Source organism: Odontesthes bonariensis, chromosome 6 (genome assembly GCF_027942865.1).
Source record: "Odontesthes bonariensis isolate fOdoBon6 chromosome 6, fOdoBon6.hap1, whole genome shotgun sequence".
Lineage (NCBI taxonomy): Eukaryota > Metazoa > Chordata > Actinopteri > Atheriniformes > Atherinopsidae > Odontesthes > Odontesthes bonariensis.
The window spans coordinates 35,711,330-35,730,439 of NC_134511.1; the positions used below are offsets into that span (position 1 = coordinate 35,711,330).

At 39.6% G+C, this 19,110-nt stretch overlaps 1 protein-coding gene across 1 annotated transcript in view; it reads right to left on the bottom strand.

Annotated features, from left to right (window-relative positions):
• Positions 1–262: 262 nt before the first annotated feature.
• Positions 263–19,110, bottom strand: part of grk5l (G protein-coupled receptor kinase 5 like) — a 30,783-nt gene continuing 11,935 nt past the window's right edge. The window contains exons 2-16 of the mRNA XM_075468575.1: positions 14,214–14,309; positions 14,010–14,122; positions 6,671–6,748; positions 6,249–6,346; positions 5,991–6,083; positions 4,690–4,753; positions 4,457–4,597; positions 4,154–4,344; positions 4,012–4,049; positions 3,735–3,824; positions 3,444–3,652; positions 3,218–3,355; positions 2,820–2,957; positions 2,544–2,675; positions 263–2,451 (exon numbers count right to left, since the gene is read on the bottom strand). Of these exons, the coding sequence (XP_075324690.1) occupies positions 2,368–2,451; positions 2,544–2,675; positions 2,820–2,957; positions 3,218–3,355; positions 3,444–3,652; positions 3,735–3,824; positions 4,012–4,049; positions 4,154–4,344; positions 4,457–4,597; positions 4,690–4,753; positions 5,991–6,083; positions 6,249–6,346; positions 6,671–6,748; positions 14,010–14,122; positions 14,214–14,309 (1,703 nt within the window). The 3' untranslated portion in view covers positions 263–2,367. The remainder of the gene's footprint in view (positions 2,452–2,543; positions 2,676–2,819; positions 2,958–3,217; positions 3,356–3,443; positions 3,653–3,734; positions 3,825–4,011; positions 4,050–4,153; positions 4,345–4,456; positions 4,598–4,689; positions 4,754–5,990; positions 6,084–6,248; positions 6,347–6,670; positions 6,749–14,009; positions 14,123–14,213; positions 14,310–19,110) is intronic.

Below are 19,110 nucleotides of genomic sequence, written 5' to 3' on the forward strand. Positions count from 1 at the left end.
ACACAATTCGCAAAGCAGGAAAATGGCAGACAAAACAACAAATACATATCAGAAAACAGTATTGTGTTGTGTTTTCTGTTGTGTTTAGTCTGATATAGTTGTGTTTTGAACCTCAGGGCCATAGCAGATATATGCACATATGCGGAAGAGCAATGAAAAGGTGATCAGGAAGCCAGTTTCTGTAAACACGTGCACGCAGTTTAATATGAACACATGGCCACATGGACAGGGCAGAAGAGGCAATAAAGACACAGACAAACTGTTGAGTATTCAAACTATTGTACAGAGTTTATTGGGAATTAATGACACAGTGGGTTTGGCTTTCACATGCACTCAGCACTCTGCTGTACATCACATTAAGAAGGAAAATTCCCTCATGGACTCCCTGCACTCCATCCTTTATTCCTTTTTCCCTCCACTTCCAACAAACTGTGTGAGTCTGTGTGTATTTGTGTTCCCCAGCGAAGCAAACAGTGCATGAAAGTCAGAGAATAAGCAAAGTGCTGATGTCTGTGTGGGCATTGTCTAGGAGATCATGCTAACAAGGAGGCACTTCAGTATGATTCAGATTCTTTTTTTTTCCATATCAAGTACGTACAGAGAAAAAGAGAAAAAAAAGAGGCCTGTGTGAGATTGGTAAGGACGATTAAAATTACTGCATGGAACAGCTTTCACTACCTCAAACAGGGTAAATACAACATTCCTAAAAAAAAAGCCGAAGAGGCTGAGCTCTTTCTCCCTTTTCACTGGCTGTGCCACTGCGAGAAGGCCACTTCTTAGTGTGGAGACCTGGCATCTTCCTCTCCTCTTCCCCAGCTTCCTTGTCTCTGACGATAAGGAGCTGGACTGATTAAAGAAGATTCAAATGAAGTAAACCTTTCACATAGCTCTCGATAGCCTATGTCTTCGATTACAGTTGGGCACAAAACAAGAGGAAGACCCTTTAGATTTGAGGCATTTTGAAGAGCACATTAAGGATAAGTATAAATGGGCAAAATGGAGGAAAAAAAAGTACAATAAACAAACAATTGCTATGCAGCAGTATCTTTAACATGGAAAAGGCATAGGGAGAACAAGAAGTACACTTTAGTTTTGGATGTAGAAAAGAAACAGCATGTGACAATATCAATACAATAATGTGCCTTAATGATCAGAGGTAAAACATTTTCATTTGGTAACAAAACAGCATGACATTATTTTAAATTGTGCAACTTATAAGTCAGGCTGAGTGCATGTGTTCCTCTCCACTCCATGGGGACTGTGCAGAAAACTGAGAAAAAGAAAAAGAAAAAGCAAAAGCCAAACAAAACCAAAAAAAGAGAAAAGATTTCTGTTTCTGTACAGCACATTAATTAGTTTGTTTTTAATCTCCGCATAATGTCAAATATAAAGTGACACTGTAAACCAAGGGAGTGTGTATAAGATGGTAACATCAGTGGAATGAGGTATGCAGAAGCGAAAGAGATACAGCTGTCCATACTTACACTTGTCCATGCAATGAAAACACAACACGATTCTCACTATTCTGAGTGTGTGCGTCTATCTGATTGTGTATGTACTGTCTGTTTGTGTGCTTTAAGCAGTATGATATGTCTGCAGGCTCATATCTAGAGAAAGTGTATAACATGGGACCGCACATTCTGATCCTCCCGTGGTTCTACACGACAGCTAAAAACCTTCAATAATTCAACATGACAACAGTATAACAAAACTAAAACTGCAATCTTTGGCCTGAGTGTACGCAAGGCAATGTACATTATGTGTTGAGGTTGTTGAGGTGATGTGTTCTGAATGTTCAGGAGTGATCTGAGGTACTGGAGGCAAAATACAGAGAAAGACTAAGTTAAGAGCATGAGTTGTGCAGATGATGACTCGTGGGGTATGTAGACAGATGGCAGAGATATTGGTACAAGATACAGGCCAGAAAGAACAAGACTAAAAATGACTGAAAAACAAACTCCTTTTCTGGAGAAACGAAAATATTCACCAAGACCCCCCAACTTCAATTCCCTGTGGTGGTCTTTATTATACAGTGGATCCCCTGAATATTAGCTTTTATTCTATCCTTTTCTGTTTTCGTCAACATCAGTGGCTCTGTTCTATAGTCCAACAATCCTGAGGGTAAGTAAGGTTTGTCCGAATATTTCCAAAAGTCTCTGCAACATCGACCATCCAACTACAAATGCCCAGGGTCTCAGGACCCGGTCACCCCCCCCTCCCTCCCCATGGGCTGACCATTTAGGCTTTTAGACAGGCTGTCTCTGGCTGCTTCTCAGGCCCCAGCTGTTGACCAATCAGCAGCAGGGAAGCCCTTCCGAGCTCCTTCCCTTTGTGTTTGTGTGTGGCTCCCACACTGTCACCGCACCACTAGGGGGCAGAGTTGGACATGGAGTCCACAGAATTTACACTGGAAGACTGCACACGGCTGTTGGAAATGGACACCTCTGGATGCTGCAGCAAATTAAAAGAGAGAAGAAAGATTTGTGTGGGTTAATTTGAATGAGTGCGTCTGGGTTTGCGAGGGAGTCTGCGTGTTCACTTACATGCCTCCTGAAGATCCTGTCCAGCAGGCTGCGTCTGGGTGGCTCTGGTGGCTGATCCCAGTCCAGATCCGGAGGTCTCGTCCCTTGAGGCCCAAACACATTCAAATCTCTGAAACACTCTGTTTCTATCATCTAAAGGAACAGAAAAAAAGAGAGAAAAAGAGAGTGAAATATTAAGGGAAGAAAACTTATAATGACCACCTAGATGAGCTGCTCCACTAGTTTTACAAACTGCACCAAGCATTTAAAAACGTCCCATAAAGAACACTCACTTACCTCATTCTGCCATGGGATGGAAACACAGCCTGTAGCAAATTTGGAGTAGAAGTCGTTGTCAGTTTGGTCCAAATTTACTCCCTTGACTGTGGAGAACTGCTCTATGTCCAAAACATCCTTACAGTACACTGCACGAGGCTGGGGGAGGGCAATGACCAAGAAAAAGACGGGGTTGAACGGAAAATTAGGAAAAAAGTTTATCTTAAAAGATAATTCATCACCATGGAATTTTACTCGATGTTCCTTAGAGAACGTTTTAGTAATGCAGTGATCATTTTGGACTATAAGTCCAATGAATAAAACAGCCTTTACAGTCTACAATAAAGGCTTAGTTTCATAGAAGGCTTAACAGTGGCACTGATTTACATACCCATTTACATATAACACAAATTACTCACATCCGGCACAAATGGAGGCTCTACTATTCCAGCCTCCATCCTCTTGAAGTTGATGTTTTTGAAGAATGAGTGGGCCTTGACACCTGCTGCTCCATCTGCCTTGCACCCCAGCCTCTGCTTAGGGTCTTTGGTGAGCAGCTGGCCAAGCAGAAGCAGATATGAATCATTCAGTTATTCACCGATTGCATCTCTTCATCTATACAAATATGTTTCCATGAAGCCTCACCATTCTACAGATCGCCTTGGCGTCCTCTGTAAACTTGTCGTTATACTCCTCCTCTTCCTCCTGCACCCTCCTCTCCACTTCCTCCCGCTTCACTCGTTCTTTGCGGGCGCGGAATGGCGATCGTCCAGCGGTCATCTCATAAACGAGGCAGCCCAGTCCCCACCAATCAGGACTCATAGCATACTTTTCATTGTTGATTACCTCTGGAGCTGGAGAGATATGGAAACGGGTAGTTATGGTTCAAGCATTCGTTAATGTACCTTTGGAAATGCCAGCTATGCTATTTCTTACCCATGTAGCCCACTGTTCCCACTCTGCCTCTAATGAGGTCTCCATCAGGCACTTTTATGGCCAGGCCCAGGTCAGAAATACGAATGTGTCCTGCAGCACAACAGCAGAGTCATCAGCTGACCCCTATAAGGTTTGCTGTTTTTTCTGTGCAAGGCTATGTCACACATTCCTACAGCTCGTTGTTGAGGTACGAGGCATTAATATGGTGGTTTGACAAACAAAATGTTGTGTAATGCAATAAATCAGAAATCTGAGCTGCCGAAGCTTAAAATCTCACCATTGTCATCTAATAGGATGTTCTCCGGTTTCAAATCCCTACAGATAACAAAGCACGTGAAGAACAAAATCACCAATTCACACAGATGCATAAGAAAAAAAAGAATCAAAAACACATCTTAAAGTGCTTTAGAGACTGCTACCTGTAAACAATGGATTCCCTGTTCAAATGGTCGAGTCCACAGCAGATCTGAGCGGCGTAAAACTGGACCCTGTCTTTATCGAAGCCGGGCGTGCCCATGTTGTAGATGTGAAATTTCAGGTCCCCCCCGTTCATGATGGTCAGCACCAGACACAGAGCGTCTTTGGTCTCGTATGCATACGCTAAGCTCACCTAGATGAACACGAGAGCATGTCAAGTGGGATAAATGTGCTTCAAAATGTATGCAGATGAGATCACACAAGCACATTTGCTGCAAAACACTCTTGCTTTAACATGTACTCACAACAAATCTACTGTTGACTTTCTCTAAAATCTGCTTCTCGTTAAGAGCCATGGACTCTCCTTTCCTCTTCTTGATCCTTTTCTTCTCCAGCTTTTTGCAGGCGTACATCTTCCCTGTTGCTCTGACCTGACAGGCACACACCTGGAAAGACAAACAAAATCGTATCCAACATATTACAATCTAATAGCTATACTTTAGGCACGAAAGTCACCAGTTCTCACAACATCTCTTACCTCTCCAAATCCCCCTTTCCCCAGCACTCTGTACTGTCTGAACGTGTCTTTAGTGATTGGTTGCCTGGAAAAACAGAGACACGGCAAAGTCCATTAATAGATGCTTATGTGGTATTGATCAAGACAGAGATAATATCTGCGGAACTCGATGCCATCCTGAGTCTGTTTCCTGTACAGAGGGTGGGGTCTTGTACATAATTTGACTTTCCAGACACAGATAGAGTCAAGGCTGCTCTGAAAGCCTTCTGCTTAGTTGTAACTGTCTTTAATATGCACTCAGCAATAAACATTTTCCTGTCCAAGGCAAATGTACTCCTCTGAGATGTGGCTCTATCCTGGCCCCTTTTTTTAATCGAGCAGTTGTTTTCTTCTTAAAGCTTATCAAATGTGTGATAGTATATACTGGAAATGTTTTAGATAGCGATAAATTATTCCTTATTTATAACCATACTTCGGCTGACTTTCATGTGATCTTTTTTATGTTGTATCACCCTCACCCTCAAGTCTGAGAGAAAACACCCTGGACATGTGAGATACAGCCCCTATCAATATCAAAGATGAACCCTTTCTTAGTTGGGCCCTGTGGAACCTCTAGTAACAGTAAAATTTTCATGAAAATCTGTTTTTAACTCTCAGAGTAGTCCAAATGGGAAACAGATGAACAAATAAACAAACAGCAACAACCACTTAAAGTCTTTGGTGGGGGTTAAAACAAGATTGTCTGTTTACCTCAGACATGTTTTCCACATTAAATTCAGATGTAGTGAGTAACATTTACAACGGCTGAGATGTAGTAATAAATGATGCCTGCTTGTTTTATAATGCAGTTTAAAACAGTTGACCTCACAAATAAAAATGTGAAAAAAAGGCTTGCCATTTAAAAATACTCTACAGTTAAATTCTACTGAATAAATAATGTACAATTCCAGATTTATTTGACAGACAAATTATTTTGCAAAGATAACATACAAAATCATATAGATTATGTGCATAAAATTTGAATGAAAAAAACTTTGTTTCCATGACTCCAATCAACCCAGAAAACTTGTCTATCTATGAACCGAGTAACTTTTAATAAACTAAAGTCTACTTTAGTAAAAATTTGAGTAATAATGTTGAATGTTCACCGAAACCGATTTGGCTTCATGCATTTGTAACTAGCAGGTACACAGTGACCTCCTATTGTGATACACCGAGAGGTAGTTCACAGGCCTATCTCCATGACTACAGGCTAATTTACCTAAAAAAAAAAACCTTTACAAAGCCATGAGGTGGTTTTAGACAAACAAAAAACAACCAACCTCTCAAGCATCTTCCACTGGAGGAAGCGGTCAAAGTACATGCTGTTCTGGTAGTCTGAAAACGGAGCTCCACTCAGGTAGTCATGGACAGCCCTGGTCCAACATACACAACACAGCCAGCTCAGTCAAAACACTTATGAGGATATGACACAAGCTAAAATTCATTAAGAAAAACACAAGTCATGAAATACAAATATAAACGCAAAAAAAAAAAGATAAAAACAAAAACAGGTGAGAGTGAATGAATGAGCGACTCACTTGCGGCAGTTGCTGAAGATCTCCTTACAAGGACTGAGCTCGAGGTTCTCTCTGCATTGCTCAGCAAAAACCTCATCTATGTCTACTCGCTGAGGTGACTACACCGACACATGTAAACACACACGGTTACATGTGCGCACACATACACAAATACATCACTTTTATTACATGCACAACTTCATCTTGAAGGAGACACATAGACTTTGTGTGGTAAGTACAGTATTAGTGAATTTAAAATTTACATTGAGAGGCTACACTTTTGCAAGTAGATGTTGTAAAGCAAGTAAATTTCTTTTTCTTGGATACATTTCTTTTAATATAACATCAGCTGGCATACAAGATTACTAATTTCAATTTCACATTAAAATGTGAGAGAAAGAATGCTGAGAGTGTGTTAAAATGTGTCAGAAAAAGAATCTCACTTGTTTAGAGAGAAAAGTCTTGATGATCTGGTCCCCTCTGCTTTTTCTCTTTTCATCAGGTGTCACCTCATAATCTTCCTAATAACAAAATGGAAAAGCCGTCCTATTACCACATCCTGAACAAGGTTTGTATCACACATTGTTATCACCATCAATAGGTAATGAACATTTACTAAAGTCAATGTGTTTTTATGGTCACGGTAGAGTGCCATTTCCTAAGAAGGGTCCTTTTTATAGTGACATGATTATTGCATGCTTAATTATTAACCAGACCTGAAAGTTCAGATAGAAAACATTAACATTAATTTGAGGTATGCCAGGCAGTGAAGTTTTTCCTCCGTGTCCTCTGAACTTCTGGTGCAAAATTAATTGGACCATAATAATTTAATTAGATTTTCTTTGTCTTTTTTTTTTAATAAAAAACTGCAGACAAGATGGACGGTTAATTTAGTCAAGAAGGCTACTTTTCGAGTCAAGTCAGTTTAAACTATGGAGCCCTGAATTACAAAATTTTGACTATCCCTGTGCGCCGCCGTCACTCTCACATAAACATATGCTGCTCTCTCCTCAGTGGTGAGCATATGTGGCCGCTGACACAAACAGGTTACACACAGCACGTTTCGCAAAGGCGACGACATGAAAAGAGCTGTGACGCGTTTCGCAGCTAGCCCTTTTAACTTCTCAAGGCTCGGGGAGGCAACATGGCGCTTATGCTGCATGCTGGCCCCGCTCTTTCTATTCGTGGGCTTTTTCCAGCATGGTCCTGTGTTGCTTGGCAACCACACAGTAAACACAGTGGGATTCCTTGAGGTCCTGGAGTGTCACAGTGTGTCACACCAGCGTCACCAGCTTTCCACTACAAAACACACACACACACACACACAAACACACAAATTCACGTATATATACAGAGCCTGCACACATAAGCCTGGAGCTTAAGGAGAAACTGGCTTTGAAAAGCTGCAGCATCACTGGCTGAAAATACATATACAAATATACAACACGACTGAAATAAGGACAGGAAGGGAGAAAGGGTCAAATTGTGATTCCTGTCAGGTGTCAATTAACTGAGGGTTCGTTATCAGAAGCTCCAGGAGACATTACACACACAAACATGCACTCCCACAAAGAGTAAAAGAGCTGTTTGACTCCCATCCCTTTGCTGGTGGGGAGGTCAGCCAAAGGGAAAGGAGACACTCCTTTAGCCTTTTAGAAGCAGAGGGGGCTCCAACACACACAAACACACATGAATTGCACACACACCCTATCCTGATGTAAGAGCAACCAACTGAACCCCCAAAGTGCATTCCTTCCTCTACTCCAACGCTGAAACACACACCCCCACTCTTTCTCCTGAACCGGCATGTTCATAATTTCTCCTCGCTAAACACACTCCTCCTCAGTTCTCACCAATTACCCCCTAGTTTACAAAATCTCTGAAAAGCATGGTGACTAGATTGCATAATAAATCTGTCGATTAGGGCTCACATGTTATTTAATTACTTGAAATACGAGCATCTGTCCAGTTGTAATCACACTCAGACCTGGCTTATAAAGTGCAGTGTGCAGAACTCGACAATGAGCGCGGTATCAGAGTTCGTCACATGGATTGACTGCAGAATTAGCTCTATTATGTGTTTGGGGTGATTGCATGTAGTAAGTGGTTTTCTTCTCACAGAGGTGGTCACTTTTAGGAGGAAGGGAGGGATGGGGGTGTGTTGGGATTGGGAAACAATGCTGTCCTATAGATAAAGACTTACAGTCCCCTCCAAAAGTATTGGAACAGCAAGGCAAATTCCCTTGTTTTTGTTGTTCACTGAAGACATTTGGGTTTAAGATTAAATGATGAGTATGAGACAAGAGTTCAGAATGTCAGCTTTTATTTCCTGGTATTTACATCTAGATGCGTTAAACAACTTAGGATATATCACCATTTGTATTACACCACAGCATTTTTAGGTGAGCAAAAGTAAAGGAACAAATAATCTTAAAGTAAATAACATTTAATATTTGGTGGCATAACCCTTGATTGCAATAACTGCCTCAAGCCTGCGACCCATCGACATCACCAAACTGTTACATTCTTCCTTTGTGATGCTATTCCAGGCTTTTACCACAGCTTCTTTCAGTTCTTGTTTGTTTCGGGGGGTTTCCCCCTTCAGTCTCCTCTTCAGGAGGTGAAATGCATGCTCTATCGGGTTAAGGTCAGGTGATTGACTTGGCCAGTCTAAAACCTTCCAGTTTTTCCCCCTGATGAAGTCCTTTGTTTTATTGGCAGTGTGCTTTGGGTCATTGTCCTACTGCACGATAAAATTCCTCCCGATTAGTTTGGATGCATTTCTCCGTAAATTGGCAGACAAAATGTTTCTGTACACTTCGGAATTCATTCTGCTGCTACCATCATCAGTTACATCATCAATAAATATTAATGAGCCTGTTCCAGAACCGGCCATGCATGCCCAAGCCATGACATTACCTCCACCATGCTTCAGGATCATAAGCAGTTCCTTTCTTTCTCCACACTTTGGCCTTTCCATCACTTTGGTAGAGATTAATCTTGGTCTCATCAGTCCATAAGATTGTGTTCCAGAACTTTTGCGGCTCATCTCTGTACTTCTTTGAAAATTTCAATCTGGCCTTCCGATTCTTACTGCTGATGAGTGGTGTGCATCTTGTGGTATGGCCTCTATATTTCTGCTCTCGGAGTCTTCTTCGAACAGTGGATTGTGATACCTTCACCCCTGCACTGTGGAGGTCGTTGGTGATGTCACTTACTGATGTTTTGGGGTTTTTCTTTACAGCTCTCACAATATTTCTGTCATCAACTACTGTTGTTTTCCTTAGCCAACCTGTTCGACGTCTGTTGCTCAGTAAACCAGTAGTTTCTTTCTTTTTCAGGACATTCCAAATTGTTGTGCTTGCTATGCCCAATGTTTGTCCAATGGCTCTGATTGATTTTCCTTCTTTTCTCAGCTTCAAAATGGCTTGCTTTTCTCCCATAGACAGCTCTCTGGTCTTCATGTTGGTTTATCCTCTTTAACAAGAAATTCAGTCTTTATAGGTTTAAACATGCAGAGCTATTTAATGTTTGAATTATCAACCTTAAAGGCAACACCAGGTCAACAAGAAACACCTGTCAGTCACATGTTCCAATAGTTTTGCTCACTTGAAAAATGTGTGGGTTCAAACAAAGGGTGGTATGTCCTGAGTTGTTTAACGCATCTAGATGTAAATACCAGGAAATAAAAGCTGACATTCTGAACTCTTGTCTCATACTCATCATTTGATCTTAAACCCAAATGTCTTCAGTGAACAACAAAAACAAGGGAATTTGCCTTGCTGTTCCAAAACTTTTGGAGGGGACTGTAAATGTGTTATGTGGGAGGGTATTTTGTCTAGACACAGAGAGACAGAGGGAGAGAAATGGGGGAGGGGGGCAACAAGCTGGGTGGATGGCCAGGCGATCTGACTGATTGAATAATCACTACTCAGTTAAATTGTCTCTACTGGCTGCGTTAGCCAGCCAGCACCAGTGTATTTGTATGCTACGATGCAATCAGAATGAGTACGCTGAAATGGCAGACACTTGTGTGTTTACAGACCTACATTTATCTATGGGGGAGCACTGTTTTTCCAGCTGCTGTGACACACCTGTCTGTTCAATACAAACTCAATCATGTGCAGTTCAAAAGAAAAGAGTGGATTACAACACAAAATTCACAGTAACCTTTATACGACAAGTCTTTGATTTCACAAAAAGACAAGTAAGTGCAAAGTAAATAAAAGCACATTTTTTAGCCAATGATCATAGATTTGGCAAAGCTGACTGTGAGCTACATTATATCTCATTAGCTATTGTTGGCTAGCTAATGAGCTAATGCTAACACTGATCGTTTATCCAGAACAATTCATTTAAAATTAAATGGTTGACCCATCTACTTACAAAAAATAAATAAATAATGGAACTAATTTTCAAAACATATCCTCATTTAAAAGAGTGGAATTGATTTCCTTTTTAAAAAAAAATTAATAAATTGAGAAGCTTTCTGATTAAAATGTCATGGAAAACGATTCAAAAAAGAATTTCTCACCAACCAATATTTACATTCGGATCAACAAGAGGATTCAATACAGTAACAAGGTAACAAGTCGTTATGTCTGGTGAACTAGATGAACAGAGGTATTACTCAAGCAGAATGACTCATCCACATCCACATTTAGTGATTGAGATGATAAATTTCTCCTGTAATTTGACTTTCCAGGCACTCCCAAGGAGTATGCAAAGTGTTTGACACAATACTGAGAGGTGTTCCAACTTTAGTAGGAACAGTAACATCATACTCCAATTAGTGTAGGACTATTGATAAATGTTAGGACTGTTTCCCAGTTAAGTTTGTTAGGAAGTGATTAGTGAAGAAATTAGTTGGAGTAAAAGTTGGTTAGTTGGAGGAAAATTGTGTCAGCCATGAAGTCAAAAGGGTTTCTTGTAAAATATTACAGAAGGTTTATCCATTAAAAAAAAAAAAAAAAGTAAAATTAATTGTATCTAGAATTTTGTTGATCCATCTGTGAACAACACGGCAAAACAATATGTTATTTATTTCCCTGTGTATTACTGCTGAAATATTTTGGATTGATGTGGGAATTCATATTAAAAGGAAAACTGGTCTAGATCCACAGCCTAAGGAAAATGACAGTAACTGTTTTGAAGGTGAAAACATGGACAGAGATGTTACTTGGCCATGAAAATCCATTCAGTCATAAAAAAAAACTTGCCAGGTTAGTAAGAAAGCAAAGAAAAATAACAATGAGAAAAATTTATTAAATATAGAAATTGTTAAGTGTTTTCTGTTTAAAAGACTTGCTTCAAAATAATGGCAGATAACTGCTGACTTAAATGAAACACTACATGGATGTAATGTTGCAACATAGAACCAGATATTTGTAATTATTCTATAAAAAAAATAGCAGAAGCTCTGAACCACATTTGAGGTAATGGACACCACAGCACTACTTTTCTTTGATATGTTGTACACATATATCTAATCGGAGCTATCACAACATTAATTAGGAATAATTCCCAATAACAATAAAATGTATGAAAGGTTAATAATGCTATGACTCAAATGTATTGAATTATTTTGGCAAATGATTGACATAAAACATTTGATAGAATCTGTAACAAAAAAGGTTAAAAAAAAAAGAACAATTAACATGATTCTTTTATTAGAATGGTTATCCTCACAACAAATATAGTGGCACCCAATTACCTGACATATCTCTCCACAACACTGAAATAGAAAAATATAAAAAAAAACACACCATTATTTGCAACATATTGTATTTTGGCTATGTTGTGTCCACAAGTATGATGGGACTTTAAGTCTGGTACAATAAACTTAAAAAAAACTGTACTTATTATTGATTATACAACCAGCATTGCTCTCAACAGACCACCGGAAGACCATAAACATTATTGTTTAAATAAGTGTAAAATTACCATCTACTGTGTCATAACTATGTTTCCACCATAGTCTGCAACATTTATAAATCTTTCCTCAATCGCTGTACAGTGTTTATGTTTTAGTAGTTTTTGTTATCTGTACCCCTATAACCCTTATCCCTCATTACCCTTATTACATTTATATACAAATTCTTATCCAAACTATTTTGTGTTTCTATTTTGGATCTTATCTTATATGCTTAGATCTAATTTTTTTAGGATTTTATTTATGTATTCGGCCATTCCTTGTGCTGCTGCAACAATGCAAATTAACAGTCAATTAAAGAATTATTTTACCCATAGTGAAGGAAACTATTCAAAGCTTGTCAAATACATTAAGATGACCTTCTTCTTTAAAGCAGCATTAGAGCCATTGTTGTGATAAGTCACAGGCATTAATATTTCATAAGCTAGCTATTCAACACTGTTTGACAACATATTAACAGAATAAGCTATTAAAGTTGGTAATAAGATACCCATAGATATTTTAATAACAATTTTTGAAGCCTGCTTCTCAGGAAGAGGAGAATGACGAAGAGTTGAGATGCATATGGAATAATACACTTACTAGAAACTCTAATAGGAAAGACAATTGCATTAGCTTGCAGTTAATGTTTGCACTTAACCTGTTATGCTCACAAACACAGAGACAGGCAGCAATGCATAATCTATGTTAACTGATGCAGCGTTGAGCATCTGTACAACACATTTGGTTTTCCTTGAGCTGATTTGGTAATGCACTTTATTTTTGATGAGATTTACTGTTGAGAATTCAAACAGTACCACAAATTGGCCGATGCACTTTGATGGGCAAATGGATTTCCCAAACACAGCTTTGAGAAACAACTCTTTCTCAAGCCGGCTTTTCCTGTTTCCAACGAAACATTTCATGTGGTAGATAGAAAATGTTAAAGTACTATACAAGAAAAGAGGCTTTAAATTATCATATTTTAAGGAACATTCTAACTTTGCAAGTCATAACTGTACATATTGCAACACTACCAGATAATCTGCTTCAAAACAAGAGACTTGGACAATAACTTGATAAATATGATGACACATTTGTTGATTTACAAAAAAGCTGAAACTTAGGCCTGTAAAATAGTTATTTCTTGTTTCTGAGTATGCACGGCTTAGTAATTAAAAATGAAAGTTTTAAGTTTTCCAGAAAACAGTCTGTTTTAAATAAAGCCTTTGGTGTGAATGGATTAAGAGAAGACAGAGCCACTCTCATTATTCTAAACTATCCCTTTCTTCAACTATCAGGTTGATGTTCCTTGGCCAGAGTAGATTAAATGTTAACAAAATAATGTACATATCTTAAAGCAGAATCTTAATTCACTAGAAATACAACAGAGAAAACTAAAAGTAGTATTTAATGTAGTTTTTGAGAGGGAATCCTATCAATAGAGTTACATACACATACATTCTCAGACACCAGAAGAGGCAGAGCTGCCATTTCAGGTGTTCACCTGCCGCTGGAGTGCATTGACTTGCCTCAGGGACACTTCACCACGAACACTTCAACTATATAATACTAAAGCGTAACAGCCCTGCTCTGCCAAGACCGAAGTTTGTTTGGATAATAGCCATCTAGGTGTGGGCCTTAGTAATCTGTCATTTAGGAGTTATTTGCTGAGCTCAGCTCTTCAGTGGTAATTATTAGTGATAATGATTAAAGGAAAAAAGATTTGATTGCTAACTTTCCCCACTTTTTCCTGGGGTCTGTCAAGGAATTTTTAATTTTTAAACTTCTGTTAAAAAGAGGATGACTCAAGGTGTGTGTGTGTGTGTGTGTGTGTGTGTGTGTGTGTGTGTGTTTGTGTGTGTTTGTACCATTGCGTCCAGTAGCTGGATGCATCGTTGCAGGTTGGGTCTGGTCTCACAGTACAGACGGAAAAGAAGTCTTCCAATAGGCTGTTTCTCACAGATGCTAACATAATCCCTGTCTGTTGAGTTAATAATCACATATTTTAACACAAAGTTTGGAAACACCATCAGACAAACCTCTTCAGAAGAGGGGAGCAGACAAACACGTACCTATAGTTTTTCCCAGTTCAGTACTCTGGCTTATATGGGGAAAGCGAAGGATTTCCTTCCATTTTTTGCTCCTTCCTTTCCTCTTTCCTCCTCCACCTGTGGTGACAGAGAAATATAAGAGGTGAATATATTGGAATGACAGGACTTCATAAAGTTGTCAAAGTTTATTTTCATCAGTGTGGAGCAAATGAAGGCCTAATGCCTAAAAGAAGTTGAGGAAAAAGGGGTCTGTGTGTGGGGCTCTCCCCTGAATGAAATCATAGTCTCAGTGTGTATATACAGTATAATTCATAGATTACGTCTCACTTCCTCCATAAATCTCTCCACTCTCCACTGATTTTCTTCCTCACACAGTAGCTTTTCTGAAAGTGGAACAGTGGGCTTTTAATGTGTGTGAGAGCGTGTGTTTGCGTTCACTCAGACAGAAAGCCTATTCTGACCAACTCAATTCCCATCAGAACCCGAGAATCACCAGACTGCATTCCAACTCATTTAGTGGTGGAATCGTCATCATCAAACCTTAGATACCTGAATGAAATCCCTTTCTTTTTCAAACATGACTGCTTCAACATTTTCCATAAACCACAGTAAAATCCCCTTGGCTTTTTTTTTTTTTAGGTTCAGCCAGGCTGGACAGAACTAAACACAACTCAAAATAACCTATTTCACTGGTTTCCATATATTTCATCTTGCTGTTCATCTCAGGTTTTTCCCTCATATGCTACGACTGCTCTAATGAACTGACAGGGATTTCCTTTAACTGCTGCGGGCAGTGGAAATTCGCTTTTGAGCGGCTCGCTCAGTGTGAGAGGCATTGAAAGCAAGAGAGCAGGAGAAGCAATGACAAGCAGACATCTTTAAGTAATAACACAGGAATGTGAGACACACTACGTCATGCTGCAGCCTCTGAGTGAAAACTTGAGTAGTTTTCCCATAAAGCCTGCTGCATTACGACCTCATCCTTTCCTTCCTAGCTGTTTGAAACCCATCTGTTCATCTTAAATAAGCCATTGTAATTCTATTTTACACACTCACTAAGACTTGAATTAAAAAAAATTTAATCCATTCAAGTTGTTGAGGATTGTTAAGAGAGCATGCAAGGTACGACCAATGCTTATACTGTAATGAAAATACAGGGACAAAGGCTGTATAGTAGATATCATATTTACTACTCAGTCTATCTTTTCTATAATGAGTTGGTGTTTGATTTCACACGAAATAAGCCAAAGTTTACTTAACTTCTATTGGAGCAGAAAACCCAGGTCCCACACATTTTATTCAATTTCTTGCAAGTTTGGTTCACAAAAAAGATCTTTCAGGCTTTGATGGGACCTCACCACAACCTTGCTATTTCTTTCTTTAAAAAACAGACCAGACATCGCCACAGATTGGCATATCTCCACAGGCACACATAAAGCAAGACTATATTAATAAGTAAGTCAAACAATCTCCTGAGACAATCATTAACTTCCAGCACCGGCTCCTCATCAACATTACTGTAGACCAAACAAGCTATAAAAGAGGAACACTTCCTTATGTAAGCACCAGTTGTTCTCTGAAAACAGTTAATGTGTAAAGGTATGCTGCCCAATAAAACATCATCATAATTTCCCATGTGGTACAATATTTTAATCTTTTCTAATAAAAACATAATATCTGCTAAAAAAGCCCATCAGTACACAGTGAAAGGGAAAGGTCAGTCCCCTTGGGAGCCACTTAGCTAAAAATGAATGCACTTGTGCTGCTGTAAGGCATTTGTGGATAAAAGCGTCCACCAAATGGCCCAGATTTCCTGTGAAGGGTCAACGCCATGTCAAACAATTGTACCAAACATTGGCACTCCACCCAGGCATTCAATTTTTACACAATGCTGAGACAACCAAAATAATATAGTTCCTCCTTTTTCTGTCCATGTCCTGTTTTCTTCCACACTCCCTGCTCGCTAAACTCATTTTAATCTTCCTTTCCGCCTCATCTGCACATGCCTGCTCCTTAAAACTTATCTTTCCTGCATTCACCAACCCATGTTTGTTTTCCTTTAAGTCTATTGAATATTTTCTGTCATCTGTACGTCATTGTGTCCAAGTAGCTGGCAGCCAATAACTGACCTCCTTTGTTGCCACATGTACACCAACCCTTTTTGTTTAAGGGATGCTTACTGTGTAAATTATTATTATCGACAAGTAAATAGAAAATCGCAGATCAGTTTGTGTATGGCCACTTGTAGTGACAAGCTTTGGTGTTTAAAGCTGGGGCGTCAATTCAGACAAAACAGGGCAGCAACAGGGAAAAAGATCTGGTGGGAGATGAGTGACTATATCTCATCCTTAATGCTCTGTACTGAAGCTTGAATTTAAACATCCAATTTCTACTTAATCGATTGATAGAAATCACTGCATGTTACATGAGAGCAGCTAAATATCACTCACAAACACTCTGACAACACTCAGCATTCTCCTCCCCTTGCTCCAGACACACAAGTCTCGCATCCTCCCTTTATCCACTGCTTCCCTGTTACACTTCTACACACTTACCCTGCACCTCAGTCAAGGATCTTAGCAAAGCAATATAACATTTACCTTAAAATGGTCCTGAAAAAGGCAAAGGAGATGAAAGTGGATTTTAATGGTGACAGGAATAAGCAAAACACTCTTTCCATCCTGGGAAACGAGGTAGAATTGGTGGGGAATTAAACATACCTGGGTGTTCACCCGGACAACAGACTGGACTGGAAATGCAACACTTAGGCTATCTTGAACAAGTGACAGAGGAGACCTTATTTTTAAAAGGAAGCTAAGGTCCTTAGGTATTTGTAATTTTGCTTTGCATTTATCTGTTGGGGCTTTTATCTAAGCCAGGGACTCAAAGTAACTGAACAAACTGATAAAAAGGCTGACTGTGCTATGCGATGCTATGGGCTGTTGCTGATCGTACAAAGAAGAACAGCTTTTGATTTTATTTTTACTTTTTCAAGAGGTAAATATTAGTTCATTTACAACAAAACAATCTTATTTTCCTTTAAGTCTTCAATTCAATTCAATTGAAACCCTACTCAGAGCCCTTCAAATAAGTGTATGGTGGTAGATTTCTCTATGTTGGGAAAACCAGAGAAATAGTGAGCACGTTCACACATGATGTATTAGTTAATGCATGTAAACATGTTAGTCTGACCTGAGTGTACTAAAATCGAAGCTCTGAAAGCTGAACTAACACACTCAGATAGTGAAGTTAGGGGGTCAAATAACTCAGCGAGACTCAAATGGGCCCAGACACTGTGTACATGCTCCACAGTTCCATCTTTTTGGACAAACAGTAAAGTGAAAGTGAATATTAATGTGGTAGAATTCCCAATAAAACAGTGCTCATTCATACTTATTTTTCTTTACTTCTGTTAGATGGTTGAAGTAGTCAGAAGCGAAAAATAATCATTTATACATGGAATTAAAAAAAAAAAAAAACTTTAAAACACTTCTCCGAAGGCCTCAAAAACTTCTGGTGTCCCTCTTCAATCACTTCTTAGTCCTTTAACAACCCCTAGAATGTCTCTGTTGGCCATCTTTTGAACATCTCAACATTCAGGTTGCGAGGCACAGCAATTCATGACTGGCGCTCAGGACAACGTGTGACTAACTGCTGTCCTCCTTCAAATAAGCCCATGAGGTGCACGTTCATGCAAGGAGATAACCTCAAGAATTACATCAAAAACACATGTGAACTCCAGTGGTCATGAGAGCAACTACATATGAAGGGTAAAAGTGGCATCCATGACAGTACGGTTGTTTGACAAAATGCTTTCTTTTTTATTATAGCCCTAACCTAGCCTGGCTGACGCGTCCACAATCTCGATGAGATGGTGGTCTGGGAACTAGGTGTGCATTTTCTCGTATTTGAGGCGTGGTTTACGAATGCCTGGAGCCGTTTATTGGGCGCTACGAATGTCTATCAAATGACGTCAGGTTCTTCCCATGCTGCTTTGCGCGCGATTCATAGCCAATTGTATCACTTATACCAGATGACGACAGAAATTCGACGAGGAAGAAGAAAAAAAAGTAAAATAAAAGTAAACTTGCGCTCTAAGCTACTTAAATTAACAACAAAGTAGGCCTATATGCTATATTCTACATGAATTTTTATGTTGTAGAGTTGTGAAATTATTTTATCAATGGAGAAATTGAGCAGCCTTGCTTTGTTGTCTACAGTAGTAGATCAACCCTCATCTTACTTTGAAGCTCCCAGCTCCAGAAGTGACGTCGACGCAGCTTTAGCAGCAGAGAAGCTATCAGGCTTGTGTTGATAATAATAAACTCCTGGACTATGTACAAACTTCCAAATGCATCGTTTGGTGAGTACAGACCATATTTGTACTACTGTAGAAGTTTGGTGTCATGACATGTGATTTTAGTGTGGTAATTTTGGAGATACTGCCAGGGTCCGTTAGCGCTTGTACGAAGCTATTCGGGATAACTCTGTAACTCAGCTGATGTTCAGCCAATATCGGAAAAACTGCGGGTGGGCTACTTGGCTGGATGTCACGGTTCAAATGACCCTAGGGTGAATCTACTCCGAAACACTTTCTAAGGCTGCATCAAACGGTAACGTTGTGTCCGCTGTCATGTTGGATTAACGCTCTACAAGCTTCGGTGTAGCGCATGGACGTCGTCATCGGCTTGCTGCCGCCGCCGCCGCCGCCGCCCCCCCCCCCCGTTCTGTGATTGGTTCCCAAACTCTGGCAAAAATAAGGGCGGTGGTTTCCAGGCTGACTTTGCAGTGAGAATGAAATCGAGCGCAAAGCAGCATGGGATTTCCCAGGCTAGCCCTAACCGTTATTAGTTCTAACTCTAACCAAGTGATGACTCTGTCTAAAGTTAACCCAAAAGTGACAACATTTTGTTGTAAC